At 41.6% G+C, this 18,334-nt stretch overlaps 1 protein-coding gene across 20 annotated transcripts in view; it reads left to right on the top strand.

The window, feature by feature from the left end:
• Window positions 1-16,815, top strand: part of RBFOX1 (RNA binding fox-1 homolog 1) — a 1,459,388-nt gene extending 1,442,573 nt beyond the window's left edge. For 14 of the 20 annotated variants that reach the window (XM_077918365.1, XM_077918364.1, XM_077918368.1 and 11 more), the window contains 2 exons: window positions 10,349-10,424; window positions 15,846-16,815. In XM_077918365.1, coding sequence (XP_077774491.1) covers window positions 10,349-10,424; window positions 15,846-15,968 — 199 coding nt within the window. In that variant the 3' untranslated portion in view covers window positions 15,969-16,815. The remainder of the gene's footprint in view (window positions 1-10,348; window positions 10,425-15,845) is intronic. The other 6 variants (XM_077918373.1, XM_077918366.1, XM_077918372.1 and 3 more) reach the window with 2 other exon arrangements.
• The last annotated feature ends 1,519 nt before the right edge of the window (window positions 16,816-18,334 follow it).

Below are 18,334 nucleotides of genomic sequence, written 5' to 3'. Positions count from 1 at the left end.
TGTAAACATTATGAACGTTAAAATTAGGGCGTCATGTGTCCAAGTACCATATTTTTCCATGTATAACACGCCCCCGTGTATAAGACTACCCCTATTTTGGGGGAGGATTGCCCAGAGTTCTTGAGCTTTTTGGGGGGGGATGCCTAATATCACTCACATGACTGACAAACACTGACAATCGCATGCATCGCTTATCCATGCATAAGACGACCCACTATTTTTTACATTATTTTAGAGTAAAAAAACCTTGTCTTATACACGGAAAAGTATGGTACATTATGAAAACCATTCCTTAACCCTTCCTTAACGTTATAAACCATGAATGTAGATCTGCCTAAGAATCCTATTCAGATTTTTATTTACTTGGCATAGTTATGTAACGCTTTAGACCAAAGAGGATCTTGTAGTGACAATGAGCTCTCCAGTAATAGGGTGTGTGAATGGGGCAGAGTCCTCCCAACACCAAGATCGTGGCTGCTTAGCTGGACAAGTTTGTTGCAGAGTACGGCAGCAGCAAAGGCAGAGCCATGCAGTTTATTTTACCTAATTATTCAACAACATTTGCATACCATTTTACTGTAAATAAAGCCTCTATGCAGTTTACAAAGAATAAATGTTAGAAATTGTCAGTAGAAAACAAATGTTAAAAATAAGCTTATGAAAAGGGGAAATGGAAAAAAATTGACAAAAGTATACATTATAAGCCAAGGGTTGAAAGACCTACATTGGCTCCCAGTACATTTCCGAGCACAATTCAAAGTGTGGGTGCTGACCTTTAAAGCCCTAAACGGCCTCAGCGCAGTATACCTGTAGGAGCGTCACCACCATCGTTCAACCCAGACACTGAGGTCCAGTGCCAAGGGCCTTCTGGCGGTTCCCTCACTGTGAGAAGTGAAGCTACAGGGACCAGACAGAGGGCCTTCTTGGTAGTGGCGCCCGCCCTGTGGAACACCCTCCCTTCAAATGTCAAGGAAATAAACAACTCTCTGACTTTTAGAAGACATCTGAAGACAGCCCTGTTTAGGGAAGTTTTTAATGACTGATGTTTTAATGTATTTTTAATCTTTTGTTGGAAGCCACCCAGAGTGGCTGGGGAAACCCAGCCAGATGGGCGGGGTAGAAATAATAAATTATTATTATTATTATTATTATTATGGTTCTATTTGGCGAACTTGTAACTCTGACTTTAATAAAGCTTGGTCAGTCATGTTCATTAATTTCCATGGGTCTGCTCTGAATAGAACTAACTATGGCTAGATTAACTAAGTACTGATTAAAATACATGACAGCTTTACATGCATGGATATGCTAGCCTCAGCAGAAGTGGTTTTTAAGATACAGGGAAAGTGTCTGCCTAATGTCAATAGGCAGAGAGTTCCAGATTGCAGCAGCTGCCACACTAGATCAGTTACTTCCAAGTGCAGCATGAACATTTTGTAGTGCCTGTAAAAGTCCCAGGTCCACAGATCAGAGTGGTTATATATGGGGCAAGTAAACTGGCCCCAAGCAGTTAAGAGCGTTTGTGTGCATGGACACTTCTTCAGATACAGAAGTGTGCATGCACATGAAAGCTCATACCAATAACAAACTTAGTTGGTCACTAAGGTGCTACTGGAATGAATTTTTTTTATTTTGTTTCTGTTATATGCTGACAATGTTTCACTCCTGCCAGCCACCGTGCTGCAGCGTTCTGCACTAACTGCATTTTCCAGTCCAAACGCAAAGCAAGCCCCGCATAGAGCGCATTGCAGTAATCCAGCCTTGAAGTCATCTATGCCTGAACGACTGATCAAGCTGTCCAGCAAAGGCTCTGGATTTGTGATGTTGGTTCTGCTGGTGGGACCACATGGCTCTGACCTTGCTACCCCTTGCCCCAGTCTCAGCCACTTCAAGAATGGGGGAAACCATTCTTTAGCACACTATCAGAGCAAATGGCTTTTGGGTTTTCTGTGGATAGACGGTTGTTCTGTTTAGCTCTGAGAGTGGGAAAGGAGTGAGGCAAGGGGGAAACCACTCAGACCCAAGCTTTCTAGGCATGGGACAAGAGGAAGTGTGGACCAGCCCTATGTTGGCAACCCCTCCTCTATTGTGCTATGGTGCACAATTGAATCCCTCCAATAAATCCAACTATCCTTTATATTGTCTAGCACTTTCAAAGCATCTTTCTATTGCTGTAGTCCATAGTGGTGTATGCCTTTCATGGGGCTTGGCTTCCTCTTTATCTCCCCCCACCCCCTCCCAGGCCAACTACTGCAGGTTAGCTGTTAGGGTAAGAGGCGCGACGACAGGGACAGCCACCAGTCGACACTCGGATTATCCTCTCCCCTTGCATAGCTAAAGTTTGATTAATCCTTCCCTCTCGCTCAGCGAGAAACACTGGCAAACCCTCCTGGCATCTTTGTCATTATCTCTTTGACAGCTTGCCTTTCCTGCGCTCGCAGTTCTAGGTCAGTCTGCATGGCTAGTCAAACGTGACAACTTGACAAGATTAAGGCAGGCCGGGGTTCTGCAATTTGTAAATGGAAGGGGTTGCACTCCAAACCTCCATTGATAACAAAGCAGTGAATATATATATATATATATATATAGAGAGAGAGAGAGAGAGAGAGAGAATTATCTCTGTTTGTGCCACACTCAAGCATGTGTGCGGGTCTCTGTAAGCGCACGCATGGGCAATGGAGTGTGCAAGTAATCCTAGGATTATGCAGTTTCCCCAGCTATACAGAAAGCGCAAAATGCTCCAGCAGAGATAGAAGATTGGTGTGTGTGTGTGGGTGTGTGTATGAATGCCTACAGTAGAGTCATAGTTGGAAGGGCCATAGTTCAGTGGTACAGCACCTGCTTAGCATCCTGATTTATCTGGTTCAGACACCATCATCTCTGGCTAGGGATCATGAAGATTCCCTGCCTGAAACCCAAGAGAGCCTCTGCCAGTCAGTATCAGCAATACTGCATTAGATGAACCAATGATCTGGCTCAATATAAGGCAGTTTCCTCTGTTCTCATGCCCCTATGTGTTCTTGACTTGGCAGGGGCTTTTTTCCTGCTTTAATGGGATTACAAAAATGGAGATGATCTAGGTATCGCGCACCTAACAGGCAGATCTGTGTTTGGCTTCCTGGGCCACAAGTTTGTATTCTACGCAACCCTACACTGTTACAAACTCATACTTAGGCAAGAGAGGGAAATGTCACAACAAATACAGTTTGAAACATGTATTTCCAACATTCTGTCTCATAGAAGCCTAAGGAGAGCGAGCTGGATCAGGCCAATGGCCCATCTAGCTCAGTATCTCAGTCAGAGGCCTGTGGGAAACCTGCATGCAGGACGCAAGCAAAACAGCATTCTCCCCCCCTGCAGTTTCCAGCAAATGATATTCAGAAGCATTATTGCCTCCAACTACCAAGGGTTTTTTAATTACTATTTTGGGAAAGTTGGGTACCCAAGAAGGCTACAAAGTGCAGACCACTAGAGAGATGCTTTGTTTGACTCCATCAATCCATTTGTATAGGCAGCTTTCCACATACACACAACATGTGCAGATGAAGATGCTCAAATGCATTTATGTCCACATCATGATTCACACCTGAGCCCCACTGAACTGATTTGGTTACCCATTTCTATAAGGAATTACATCACCATCCAGGGCCACAAGTTGTTGCACTGGATGGGAACCAGATTGGGTCAAGTTCTGAAAACAAAAGGAAAATAACAATTGCACAACAACTAGTGTGCATGAAGTGGGGAGTGAATCCTGCAGCTCTCACACATTATACAACAGTGCAAATCCAAGAAAGAAAGAAGATGCACAGAGCACTCCCTTGCCTGACAAAAATCCAGCTGTTGCCCTCTTTTGCCATCTGAAATCTTGCTTTCATGCTTTCATGCCTAATTTCTTAGCCATCTGAGGATGAACAGAAACCATATGCTGAGTGAGCTTCAGCATCAAATGCTGCAGCTAGGAAGCAGAAGTTAATAGGAACAAAGGAAGCCACCTGATGCTGAGTCAGACCATTGAGTCCATCCAATTCAGTACTGCCGACACTGACTGGCAGTTGCTCTCCAGGGATTCAGGCAAGGGACATTCCTAGCTTTACTTAGAGATGCCACTGAGGATTGAACCTGGAAATGGTGGCAGCTAACAACAGGTACAAGCTGACTTCGCATGTGTACAAGTGTTTGCGTACAAGAGTGTACACTTGCCGCTTTGCGCATCTCAACTGTTTGTGTACACATGTATACCCGTTGTACACACACTGGATGTGACATCTGAACACCCCTAGCGTGTTTCCTGCCCTGGCCTCCCTTTGAGAGGGGCATCTGCATCCAGAGGGCTAACCCTCGTGAGCGTTTCAATTTTTGTGTCATGTAAGGGTGCATTTTGAAATTAGCATTTAAAAAGAAGGGAGCCAGCATGCTCTCCGTTTAAGCTGACACTGTTCCTTTTCCTCTGTGGAAATGAAATTTATTAATCATAATAAAACCATCATATTCTGAAGGCAGAGGTCACCCTGAGGAAGAAAAATAAAGTTTATTCATCACATGAAAGGGGGGAGCACTCAATATATATTCTCAGATAATATCTGCACGGCCGTTGTTTGGAAATGTCTCCCTGCATATGCTGATGCTTAGGTTTCTTCATGAAGAGTTTGACCCTCTTGTATTACACAAAGAGGGGAGCGTTCTCTTTAAAAGCAGCAAGCGACTCATCCCAGCAGCAGCTCTTTGCTGGTAGAGGCCAATGAAGTGACCCATTTGATGGATTTGCCATGTTCATTTTGGAGAAGGCATTGAACTGCTATCAGAATTTGGTCTGAATCACAGGTGGGGATCCTGTCACCAATGGGAGATATTCGGTCAGGTGTCCCTCATGCATGGGTGAGCTATACAAATCTCCCACCCAACCAGTTAGCCAGATCTATAGCGCCACATCCCAAATGTAAACAGCAGTGAGGGGTATGTGAAAAAACGATGCCCTGACAGCCAATCACATGGTACCACAAAAAAATCCTTCTCTTCCTCTACCTCTCCCCTCACCACCCCCAGGTATGGCAACATTTTACCAAGTGTGGGTAGGTGGATGGGTTGCAATATCGGTTTCTAAGAGCAGCACTTGCCTACAGGGTAGATTTTGGCCCATGCTGATTGGCCCAAAGAAAACCCCAGAATGCCTTGTTTCTGTGTAGCTTACTTTGCCACTCAAGTGGGCCAAAACCATCTAAGAGACAGAGGTATAGGACCCCCACCTAAAATGAATGGTGCATCCTTGAAGTTAGTAGAGTTCCAGGTGTGCGATAAGGAAAATGTCAGTTCTGGCCTCAGTTTATATATAATTCTGCTTTCTCTGTGTTCATTAAATATTATTATTATTATTATTATTATTATTATTATTATTATTATTATTATTAATTATTATTATTATTATATTCCATGGTTTTTAATTTAGGTATGCCACCCATGTATAAATTTACTTTCACAGAAGACTGTCTGTGGAGACATATGAAATGCTGTTTTGTAGGGCTTTTTAGGGTCAGGCAGGAATCAACTTGCACCTCACAGTACATCTTAGAAATCTGCTGGTTGAGAAAGGAAAGAAGTGGAATTTAGTTGCTTCATTCATATCCACCATTAAAAGTCTTAGCTCTCCATTCATTTGTCTTCCGTTTATTTTAACAAGTGATTCAAAGTTAGTCCATTCGTTTTTGCCATTCTCATTTCTTTTCATTTTTCACTAATGTCAACGAGGGACCCAACCAGCCTCCGGATACCTGTAACTTCCATGTTTGCCACCCACATGCCTGAGACCTTCAGGCATTCTACTGTTCAAAGCAGGAGAACTGCCAAGTTTCAAAGAAACTGTGGAAAGGATCCTTGTTTTTGAGGCAATTTCAAAAAGGCACACATCCCTTAAGATCCCCTTTCAATATGAAATCCAGTTACATTTCTCCTATGTACAACTTTTGTGGTTATTAAGATGAAATGTTTAGGCTTTCTACTCCCACTCCAAAGAACCAGCTGTGTCAAATTTGAGGGAGAGAGAGAACACCGTGTCACCATTTGGTAGATATCAATTTTTTGTCTGTCCATTTCAACTACTATTCCTCTTCCCAGTCCTTTTATCCTTTTTCTTACTTGTGCTGTAGTTACACCTGTAATTACCTCAATTACATCCTAATAGAAACAGTGAAGAAAGGACTTGTTTTATTTTCATTTGGAACTCATTTGATTTGATTCCTGTTCAAACTAATTCATTTCATTTTTTTTTATTTTGTCCTTTTTCATAACAAGTGCACACTCTTCATATATTTTAATATCTGTTGCCCCCTTGAAGCCACTTATGGCAATGAGGTATGATGATGAGGATGGTGATGATAATAATAATAGTAGTAGTAGTAGTAGTAGTAGTAGTAGTAGTGCTGGTTATTTTTGGCATCCATCTGTCTTGAGAAAATAGAGTGCACCTGTGGAGATAAAGTCAAACTGCTGCAATAGTAGCACCAAAGTTACCTCCCCAGGATGCAAGTCTGAGCAGTGTGTATGGAGGTCCTGGGCTGCCCAGACTACAAGACCACTTTCTGAAGATTTTCTTCTTCTTGCAAAGTGTGCTATTCATCTTTTCAATCAATCAATTATAAGCACAACTCAGGGGGGAAACCCAGTTAAGTTTTTCTTCATTCAGGGGAAGTCCCTAACTTACCAATTATTTTTATTATTATTGTATTATTTATTAAATTTGTATACCACCCTATACCCGCATGTCTCAGGGCGGTTACAATATGAAAGCACAGTATAAAAACACACAATACATAATAAAAACAAAAACAGCCCAATGAAACAACCAAAGGTTTGAGACCCGTTGGCTACCCCCATCTGGTTTAGCCGACCAGTCAAAGCAGTTTGTGTAGTGTGGCTGCTATTGCATGCTGACAGCTTCGAGGAGCCGCAGGTGAGACCACGGTGTGTCCCCCACCACAGGTGATTCCCCTCTCTAAATACCACATACACTAACAACAACAACAACAACAACAACATACACTCCCACATGCAGGAAATGTATGATAGAAGGTCTGTGGTTTGTCTCTGATAGTTTGTGTTGGGTAATTGCTGGCATATTACAGCGGGAATGTGAAATGCATTAATGGTTGTAAACTATACTTTATTCAACATCTCCGGGCAGTCATTTTACAAACCACTTTCTGAAGATTTTCTTCTTCTTGCAAAGTGTGCTATTCATCTTTTCAATCAATCAATTATACGCACAATTCAGGGGGGAAACCCAGTTAAGTTTTTCAGAAATGAAAAAGAAAAGATGTGAGAAGGGGGAGGGAAAAAAACCTAAGTGAGGATATCCCCCAAGCATCTCAATGAGAATTGAGAATGCTGAGTAGCTGCAGACTGCTATCTGACAGTTGAGTGGTGGTGAGGGTGGGAGGATCTAGGAAGGGTCAAGGAGTGGCGTATTTGGGAAGAGAGCGGAGCTCCAAACACTCCAGATTGCAACATTTAGTTGCAGGTCCCCACATTATTCTACTATCTGAATTAAAACAAGCATAACTTCTAATCCTACTCAGAGTAGACCCATTAAAGTTAATGGACACATCTAATTTGGGACCATTAATTTCAATGGATCTACTCTTATAGTTGGATATTTCCCAGTGTCTTTCAGTGCGGGGGGGGGGGTGGCAATTTGATAACGAACAGCAGCTAAATTCTCATTGCCTGCTCCCAGACTTTGGAATTCCCTTCCTGGAGAAGCTAGACAGGCCCCCTCTATGTGATCCTTCTGTTGGCAAGTGAAGACCTTCTTCTTCCAACAGACTTTTGGGAACTCACAGCTCTTTTTACTGTAATCATTTGTATGCTTTAAACAGATTTTATAAATAAATACAGTTTTAATTATATGAATGCTTGGGTTTTTTATTGTTTTTTTCTATGGTTTTAGTGATTCTTGCTATTATATGTAAGCTGCTTTGAGTCCCATCAGGAGGAAAGGCAGGGTATAAATAAATGTATAATAATCATCATGAATTAAATGTTGCACAGCACATGCACCTAGTCTTCCTGTGGCAAAAACCCTCAAATGCATCACATGTTTCAATCTACATTGTTGGGGGAAAGGCTAATCATGTTTTGTGTCCCCCTCCGCCACAGCTGCCTTTTAAATTGCTAAACAAAGAGACACATTCATTGCTACCGCACAAAAACACCAGTATTATTTGGTCCTAATTTGTCAGAGCAACTTCTGCCAAAGTGAGAAACTCATCAGTCAAGATTTATGACAAGATAAATGCTTTCCATTTTGTATAGACCACAGTAACAACATTTCTCTTTGGACTTTGTGAAAGGAAAACCATTTGCAATGAATAACCTTTTCGCACTTCAGGCTGAATCCGAAACGTTGCAGTGCTTTCTTTTAAGAAGAAGCTCTTGTTAAAGCACCTACACGGGTAATCTCAACATTGTTAGCTATAGGATTACTGCAGGTGTGTGAAGTAAGGCAGACACAAAATGGGGAAGGGGTGAATTACACACACACACACACACACACACACACGAGTCCCCTCATATTTGGGGATGAAATATTACCCTCACACTGACTTGGCTTAGTGGCATCATCCTGTATCCATATCCGATAGGCTACATAGCAGCCTCAGAAAGCCTTTTGAGAGTAAAGATAGTTTTCCCTTGTCCACTATCTGATTTAACTTCATGATAACATGCATTTCCCTGATTGGATGGGGTTTCTGGAGGCAGAAGTCCATGTTTGCCTGTTTTTAAAAATAAAAATGGCTCCAAAGCTGCAAATTAGAGGCAGAAGCAGGTATACCCAGGGAGTAAACCAGGTGCAATAAAGAAGGTTAACCGGAATGACTTGAAGCTTCACATGTGTAACATTCTTCTTCCTAGTTTTTTCTTAAATGAGTGAAAATTTGGCACGTTTCCTACATTCTCATCACACTATAGCTACCTCACCCCTTGACACCACATAGACAACACTGAGATAGGATCTGGTGAAAATCAGCTTCCTATGTCCCTAACTTGGGGTGTTGCTATACAGATGAAACTTACTGGCTAAACAGAATCAACAATGGCAAAAAAGTTAGGTGGACGACTCTATTGAAACACTGCCAGCTGTTGGCTATAGGTAGCATCTCCATAGCTCAGTGGTAAAGCATCTGCTTTGCACACCAAAGGTCCCAAGTTCAATCCTTAGCATCTCCAGGTAGGAAAGGAAATGTATCCGTTCTGAAACCCTCCTGGAGATCAGGTACTGTCAGTCAGGGAACACAGTGCTACTGAGGGAGATGGACCAAAGGTCTGACTTGGTATAATGCAGCTTCCATTGTCCCTATATTCCTAACTACATGCAACGAGAAGGGGGCAAATGAGGTGGCAGTTGCCAAAAAAAAGATGGTAGCCCTGTGCTCTGCTTATCCCATGGTAGCACGTATGCATTGGCCCTTGTACCTGAAAGCATTATACATTGTGTCTCCACATCCCTGCTTGGTTAGTGGATATAGGAAACCACCAGGTATAAATGGCATCAAAATATGAGCAAGTTGAACTTTGCATTCGAAAAAGGGCAGGTGGAGAAAACTCTCCATACGGCCATTTATGTAGATCTGTCACTCTTTGTCATATTAAGAACCACTGTTCTCTGATGCATGTTTCTTTGTGTGCCACCATTTTGCCCTGTATTCCAGGTGTCATATAAGAGGATGCTAGGAAAGGTCTCCTTGCCCAGTTGCTTCCCACTCAGAAACCAAATTCTGCCCACCTAGTTGCATTTATCATCCATTAACAACAACAAAAACAACAAGAAGAAGTTGGATTGCCACTGTAGCCATTTGGATTGTCGGCCGAAGAAGCACACTGCTTCTCAACAGCTTCTTGGCACATTTTATTAAAAAAAAAACCTTTGAGAGAACCCTTTATTCTTTGACATTTTATATATTATTTTCCCATTTATTTTCTACTTATGTCCATCACACTTTTGGGAACCACCTAAGGCTTCCTTGAGGGGGTAAGGTGGGGACCAGGTCCCTTAAGTTGAAAACACACCTATTCTGCAGCCATGGCTGCACATTTGCTTTGCATTCAATCTCGTAAAGCTAATTATAGCCATTTCCCCCCCTTCCTCCTTTTCATTTGTAAACTGAACCCATTTCCCCAGAGGATATTGCGTCCATAACGTGCTGAGTCAGTTCATTTCCAGTGTAATTGGATAGAGTGGAATGTTTGATTGCATTCATTTTGCAATTCCTTTCCGTTTCTTTTTTAACCTCTGGGGTTGCTTTGGTTTTCTTTTATTAATCCTCAGCTCTGCTTTCTTTTCTTTTCTTTTTAGTTACGGACGACTTTATGCTGCAGACCCCTACCACCACACACTTGCTCCAGCAACCACCTACGGCGTTGGTGCCGTGGTAAGTGCTGATTTATCTACTCCCCTCCCCCTTCCCTGCCTCCCAGTCTGCCCCGAACCTCCCCTCCTCCTCTCCTCTCCCCAGTTCTTAGCATGGTTGACATCTTCTCACTTTTCCTTAATTGAATTTGTCTCTTCTGCTAACGGCAGCTAAAATGCCACATTAATCCTTCCCGGTAAACTTGACAAATGTCTTAATTTCTTGGCAATGTAGCACACATAAGGATATATATATATATATATATATATATATATATATATATATATCCATCCTAGGTGAGCACTTACCTTAATGGAACAATTAGTCATTTTGATAATTAAATACATCACAAATTGAACGCCTTCACAGTAGCCTCCATTCTTTTTCTTTTCTTTTCTTTATTCCCCCCCAACCCCCAATCTTTTGCCTTGAATTTACATTGCCTGAAGGTTCAAGTCACACCAGTGATTATAAGTATAAAGAGCTGAAACTGAGATTTCCCGGCCTCTGCTGTCAGTCAGCCTGAATCCCTGCTATTTTCTCTCCCTTATTATTAGAGTTAATATTTAAAATTATAGCTGTACTGAAAAGAGTAGAGGATAGGAGAGTATTCAGCAGTCCTCTCCAGTTGTTGCATAAAGTTAACCAGGCGCGTACACACACACACCCTCCACAGGAAGGGTGATTTATGTGAAACTGAAATGTACACATAAAAAGACCCCATGGGGACATTTTGTTGGGCAATACTGGCCTTTTGCATTAGGAGAAAATAACCCTCCCGGGGCGTTATGTGGGACCATGTTTATCTTAAATTAAGATAATCAGGGCAATCAAGCAAAATGTTAGTCACAACCAATGGAAAAGCAGCGAAATGAAAATTAACTGCAGAAAACTGTGAGTCCATTTGATTTAATCAAGACTGATTCACACCCAACTTTTGATGTATCTGTGCCCAATATTAATACATACCCTTCCCTTCCACTCTGCAGTATAGTCTACTCATAATCCAGAATGTAGATGGACTCACCCCCATTTTAGGGACGTGTTGCAGAGCAGGCAGGGCAGAAAGGGAAGGACACAACAGCTACACACACTTTGATCCCAGCCTCACCCTCGCAAGCATACATTACTGTTGTTCACATAACGCTTTCAGGATGTGCAAATTAGGAAGTTTTACACTGAAATGTGAACTGAATTGAATTTCTTCTACAACTCTTATGCTGTTGGTCTTCAACTCCTGGCAGCCCCAGAAGCCAGCATGAACAATGGTCAGGGGTTATGGGATTTGTAGTACAACAACATCATCATCTGGAAGGGCATTCCCCCTTTTCTGGCTTAAAGAGAGTGTGTATCTTTGAACAGGGAACATGAGGCACAATGGATCCAGTTGCAGATGATACAAATGTGTGTTGCCAAATTGTACATGCACCAGGGTATGCAAATAAGTTCTCTGAATGTGTGATATTCACGTACAGATGATGGATAAAATACAAGATGAAAAATAAAAAATGACAGTCTTTTGCATCCCTCTAGCAATTGTTCACAACTTTCCCAAAGAATATTTTCTCCAGGAGTGTGAAAGTATAGGAATTGTATGGAAACCCAGACATCTTGTAATCACGCCAAGGTCTCTCGATCTGGTGGAGTCTAAATTTATATCACCTAAATTTTCACCCAGCTTTTTGTTTTTAAATGGATGTACCTTCATGTAGCATGAACTACTTGTGTTTACTATGCAGAAGAGACCCTAAAATATACTGGGGTTTGGGGTTCTCGTTTCTTGCCACAGTTTTTGGAGACAGTAATGTTTCTGAATACCAGCTGTTGGAAACTGCAGGAGGAGAGAATCCTCTTTTGCTTGGGTGCTGCATGCAGGTTTCCCACAGGCTTCTTGTTGGCCACTGTGAGAACAGGATGCTGGACTAGATGGGCCACTGGCCTGATCCTGCAGGGATCTCCTTGTGTTCTTTCCAATCACTTGGTATCAAATGGGCGACATTAATTTTATTATTATTGTTATTATTTATAATTTTGCGGAGATTAAAGATGCAGAATCTACGCAAGAAAGATTTGTTCTGGTTTCCATTTCTCCAGTGTTTCACAAGAAGAACAACCCCCCAAATTAGCTTCCGTTTTTTACTTTAGGTGGAATATGACAGTTTCTACTTCCCACTAGCCCTGGGCTTCCAATAGTACAGTGGTACCTCGGGTTAAGTACTAAATTCGTTCCAGAGGTCCGTTCTTAACCTGAAACTGTTCTTAACCTGAAGCACCACTTTAGCTAATGGGGGCCTCCTGCTGCCGCTGCGCCGCCGTAGCATGATTTCTGTTCTTACCCTGAAGCAAAGTTCTTAACCTGAAGCACTATTTCTGGGTTAGCGGAGTCTGTAACCTGAAGCATATGTAACCTGAAGCGTATGTAACCCAAGGTACCACTGTACATCATGCACTAGTGACAGTCACATGCGCAGCTCGGTAGTAGAGCACATGCTCTAAATATAAAAGGTCCCAGGTTGAACATCTGGCATCTCAAGGTACAACTGGGAAATACTTGCTGTCTTTCAGACCCCATGGAGAGCCATTGCTGCTCAGTGTAGATAGCACTAAGCTAAACAATTAGCTTAGTGTTGGTGGTTTCCTAGGTTCTTTATCCCTCTCCCAGTAAATTTCTCTTATTAAAATTATTATTATGATGATCTTAAAATCTTTCAGATGATTTGCTTAAGCAGAAGCCAACAACTTGTACTCAGTGCAGAATGTTGTCTTTGGAGGCCAGTCATCAAAATGGGATGAGATGGAGTGGGATGAGGGATTTGTTCTACCATTAGGCAATCAGCACTCTCCCATCTGATCCTTCTATCCCCCGCTTCTCTGCCCAGCTACTGCACTGGGGTTTTTTCTAGACCCTGTAATCTGGCTTGCTTTCTCAGGTGCAGTGGAGAACCCTATCCCATCAACAGTGCCGAAGTAAGTTTTAATTTCCAGTCCAGTTTGCTTCTGTACTTGGAATAGGGAAGGAGCACTGTCACCCTTGGGCTGCAAGATGTATTGGGCTGGCCCTGGGTGAGATGACACCCTATTTCATTTCAATGAATGCAAAACTATCGCAGGGCACTGTGTGCATGCGCGCGCACACCATTCCTATTTCTAGGCATACTTTTATGGACTTTCCCTTTGAAGCCCACTGGAAGCGGGAATGGGACAAACTCAGGTCTGTTCCCATGCACAGCTTGGATGGACCAGGCTGTCATGGGTCTATCTATCCCCACTGGGAGCACGGCTGTATTGATTTCATTTGGGAAAGGTCTATATCTCAGAGGAAGAACATCTGCTTTGTATGCAGAAGGTTCCAGGTTCAACAGATAGCATCTCCAAACAGTGATTGCTGACTCAGAGGAAACAATTCAGGTTTCCCAACCCTAATTGTTGTTTTTTATTTGGAATATTTACGCTGTCTTTCCTCTGCAAAATTTCCTACTGATACTTTATTGGAGGGTGTTAAGGAATGAGTAACAGGTTGAGGTGAAATTGGAGTGTCCTGCTTGGCAAAACTCCTGTTGTGTTTTGAGGTAAATGCAAAAAAAAAATAATGTTTCAATAATCAAGAGCAAAATTTCCTACAATGCTTTTTATAGATGCCTATGAAAAGTCATTTGAGGTTTGGGCAATTACCAAAAAATATATTCATGTATATATTTGGGTATAATTTGTGAACGAAGCAGGAACTTAGGAGGCCTTACACCAAGTCAGATAATGGGTCTATCTAGCTCTGTACAGTGATACCTCGGTTCTCAAACTTAATCCGTTCTGGAAGACCGTTCCAAAACCAAAGCGTTCCAAAACCAAGGTGCACTTTCCCATAGAAAGCAATGCAAATGGATTGATCCATTCCAGACTTTTAAAAACAACCCCTAAAGCAGCAATTTAACATGAATTTTACTATCTAATGAGACCATTGATCCATAAAATGAAAGCAATAATCAAGGTACTGTACTATGAAATAAATAAGACAGTATTGTAGATGATTAAAAAATAATTTAAAAAATTCTTACCTGCACTGATGATAGTCATTGTTTGAATGGGGGGGCTTTTATCCATTTCCAAAGTCACACAATCAATCGATAGCTGAACTGGCTTCCACACAGTCACAAAAACAAATTAGCCTCAAAAACAAAAACGCAAAATAAATAGCAAAAACAAAAGCGCCAAACTTAATCCATTCCAGAAGTCCGTTTGATTTCCGAAATGTTCGAAAACCAAGGTGCAGCTTCTGATTGGTGCAGGTGTCCCGGAAACAATAGCTGACAGCCATATCAGATGTTCAGCTTCTGAAAAACGTTTGGAAACCGGAACACTTACTTCCAGGTTTTCAGCGTTTGAGAACCAAGCGTTTGAGTACCAAGGTACTCAGGGACTGTATTGTCTACACTGACTGGTGGTGATTCTCCAGGAATTTAGACAAGGGGACATTCCCAGCCCTGCCTGGAAATGCTGGGGATTGAACCTGGGACCTTCTGCATGTAAGCCTCTCCCACTGACCTATGGCCCTTCCCCAACAGCAAGGTGCCTTATACTGAGTGAGAGCCAGCGTGATGTAGTGGTTAAGAGCAGTGGACTCGTAATCTGGTGAACCGGGTTCACGTCTCCGCTCCTCCACGTGCAGCTGCTGGGTGACCTTGGGCTAGTTATACTTCTCTGAAGTCTCTCAGCCTCACTCACCTCACAGAGTGTTTGTTGTGGGGGAGGAAGGGACAGGAGAATGTTAGCCACTTTGAGACACCTTAAGGGGAGTGAAAGGTGAGATATCAAGTCCAAACACTTCTTCTTCTTCTACCCAGTTCATTATTATCTAAGGCAGCTTCCTGTTCAAGCACTGGATTTGATCCCATTCTTGATTCACATGTGTTGCCTTATTCCAAGTCAGATTACTGGTCCATCTAGCTCAGTACTGTCAACAACACCTTGGCATCAGGTCTCCAGGATTTCAGAACAAGATCTCTCTTAGAGATGTCAGGGGTTGAACCAGGGACCTTTTGCATGAAGAAGAGATGCTCCACTCATGGAGACATGGGCCTTAAGAACCCAAGAGCTTAAGAAGAGCTCTGCTAGGTCAGGCCAATGGGGCCATTGATGCCATTCTCATAGTGGGCAACCAGATGGCCATCATGGAATACCTGCAAGCAGGACCTGAGCACAAGAGCACAATCCCCTCCTGTGGTTTCCATCAACTGGTATTTAAAAGCACACCCTCCCAGGCCCCCATCATATAACCTGATGATTCACTCACTAAATGGTCAGCTGGCACCTGTTTGAACAGCTTTGAGTGGTGTGTCCTGAACCTTGCTTGCAAAAAATATTTGAAAAAGAAAATTAACATTGCAAATCCCGTTGTGAAGAAAAGCAGACGTTTAAAAAACAACCCATCAAATTGCTTTGTTTCAGAATGCTTTTGCACCCTTGACTGATGCCAAGACTAGGAGCCATGCTGATGATGTCGGTCTCGTTCTTTCTTCATTGCAGGCTAGTATATACCGAGGGGGATACAGCCGTTTTGCTCCATACTAAATGACAAAACCCATAAAAACCCTTCCAATGTGGGGGGAAAAAAGGAAGCTTTCCGAGGCCTGGGTATTGCAATACATGCAATAGTGCATCATTTTAGCAACTCTAAAAATAAAATAAAAATAAAAAAGAGGAAAAAAATCTACATTTTTTTATCTTATACCTCAGATATTTTGTTCTGTGTATTTTAATATCGTGGGTCTTTTCATTTCCGAACGTTGCATAGTTCGATTGCTGGCTGTAGAAGGTTATTATTATTAAATTATATTATGATTAATTATGATTAATTATTCTTATTTTCATTGTTGTGGTTGAACTAGAAAGCTGCTAGAAACTGATTTAAAAATAAAATAAAATCTGTTTGGGGGCCACAATCAAGACTGCTATATCATGTAAATGAATTATATATGCTGAATATTAAGCTATCAGGATTCCTCACTTGTTTTGTAAGAGTGTTAAAGTGACATCAGGGTCCCCCCTCCCTCCTGCGCATCTAACATTTATTTTTGTTTTATAAAGGGGAGGGGAAAGAGGAGAGTTGAGACGGTGGCGATGGGGGTCCAACACGATTAAATCGTAAAGTGGGGCCGCCACTGCACCCATCGTCCCATATCAGCTGTTTTAAATTATTCACTATTTATTCAAAGCCAAAGGTTATGTTGTTAATTTTGAGGCTGGGGCGGGAGGGCGGAGAGAGGGGTGCGTTAACTGACACCTGTACATAAAATCTAATTTAATGCTGTCCAGAGGGCACCCCCTTTCTAGGCAACCCACCAAGTCAAGATCAGCTCCAAGCATAACTAGTTCTTTAGGCAAAAAAGAGAGAGAGAGAGAGAGAGAAACAAAGAAAAGAAAAGAGGAGAAAGAGAAAATCTCTGCTAGTTAGAACATGAACAAGCTTTCTTTTTATATTTCTTCCAGTATAATAAATTATTGATATCATTGCAGACTTTTATATTACGGGAGGATTAAAAAAATAATGATAATAATGATAATAATAAAAGGTGATAAAAGCACTGTTTCTATTTTTTTTCTTTTTTTTCCAAAAAAAGAGAGAAAGTAATAAAAAAGTTAAATTCTTTGTACCGGTTTAATGGGGGTGGGGTGGGGGGGCGGGGGGGGGGCGGGGAAGTGTATAAAATTTACATCTGTGCAGTGGAATTATTATTATTATTATGACACACCTACGGCGCTTTAGGTTTAGACCAAGAGATAAGAGACAAAAAAAAAACCACACGTATAATCATTTTTACAGAATTTAAAATGCTGCTCATATTAAATAAATAAATAAATAAATAAACATAAAAAAGTTTATATACGCATTTTACAAGTACTGCAACCATTGAGGAGAGAGAGAGAGAGAGATTGAAAAATAAATAAATAATAATCATGGTATTTTCATCTGCTTGGTACTTTTTGAAACATGACCGTGTCGTGTAAGCAAACTGCAATTCTTCGACATGTTCCAAGCCTGCCCCACTTCCCAACCCGAGGCTGTTGTGTTTGAAATTGGCTGGACCCAACTAAAAACAAAAACACCAGAATCATCAGATGAACAGAAGGTGGTTTGATGTCAGATACTTCCCATGTCTGATTCGCTGATGGTCTCCCCCCCCCCCAAGCACCGAAGAAACTCACGCCAAAGAGGCAGTTTCTGGCACAGCTGAAAAATTGCAGTTTGTCTGTACATCTGTTGTCCTGTTTACAAGTTAACCTAAGTTGGGGGTGTTTGTCAGGGGAAACTTCTTGTTTTTTTGTATTTAAAACAAATAAAAAGCAGAAAAAAGACTGTCTTGCGACAGTTTTTGGTTTTCTTTTTTTTTTTGTTCTTTGCTGAAGATAGTTATTATATTCTCATCTGTATGGTGCGGGCCTAAGAAAAAAAGGGGGGGCGAGCACTTTATAGTTAAAAATAAATAAAAATAAAAATGATCAATTCACCGCTGTGAACCTGCCAACTCGCTATAAACAATTCTGCTTTTTAAAAAGTGTTTGTGAAATCAGGCTTTCCTCTTTGTCATCGTAATGTGCATGCGATATGATCAGTTGAACGATAAACCATCAATAAAGTTTCACAAGATTTGAAAACGAGGTTTCTGGAGCATTTATATCAGAAGATGAAATATATATATGCGCATATATATATAAATATATATGTGTGTGTATGTAGATCGTCTTTGTCAAAGCCAAATGGGAGGGAGAGCCACACACAGGGGTAGAGTCAGAGAGCATAAAGGGAGGAATATGCATTTATCAATGGAAAAAATATTGGCTACTAAAAAAGAAATGTATTCCGCTAGCCAGGGAATGGACCATAACTTCTGTCATGTTGAACCCCCATGCTTTAGACCTAGATTGAAATCCTGAGA

This window comes from Podarcis muralis, chromosome 14, assembly GCF_964188315.1.
Source record: "Podarcis muralis chromosome 14, rPodMur119.hap1.1, whole genome shotgun sequence".
Taxonomy (NCBI): domain Eukaryota; kingdom Metazoa; phylum Chordata; class Lepidosauria; order Squamata; family Lacertidae; genus Podarcis; species Podarcis muralis.
This window is presented reverse-complemented; position numbering and strand designations above follow the sequence as displayed.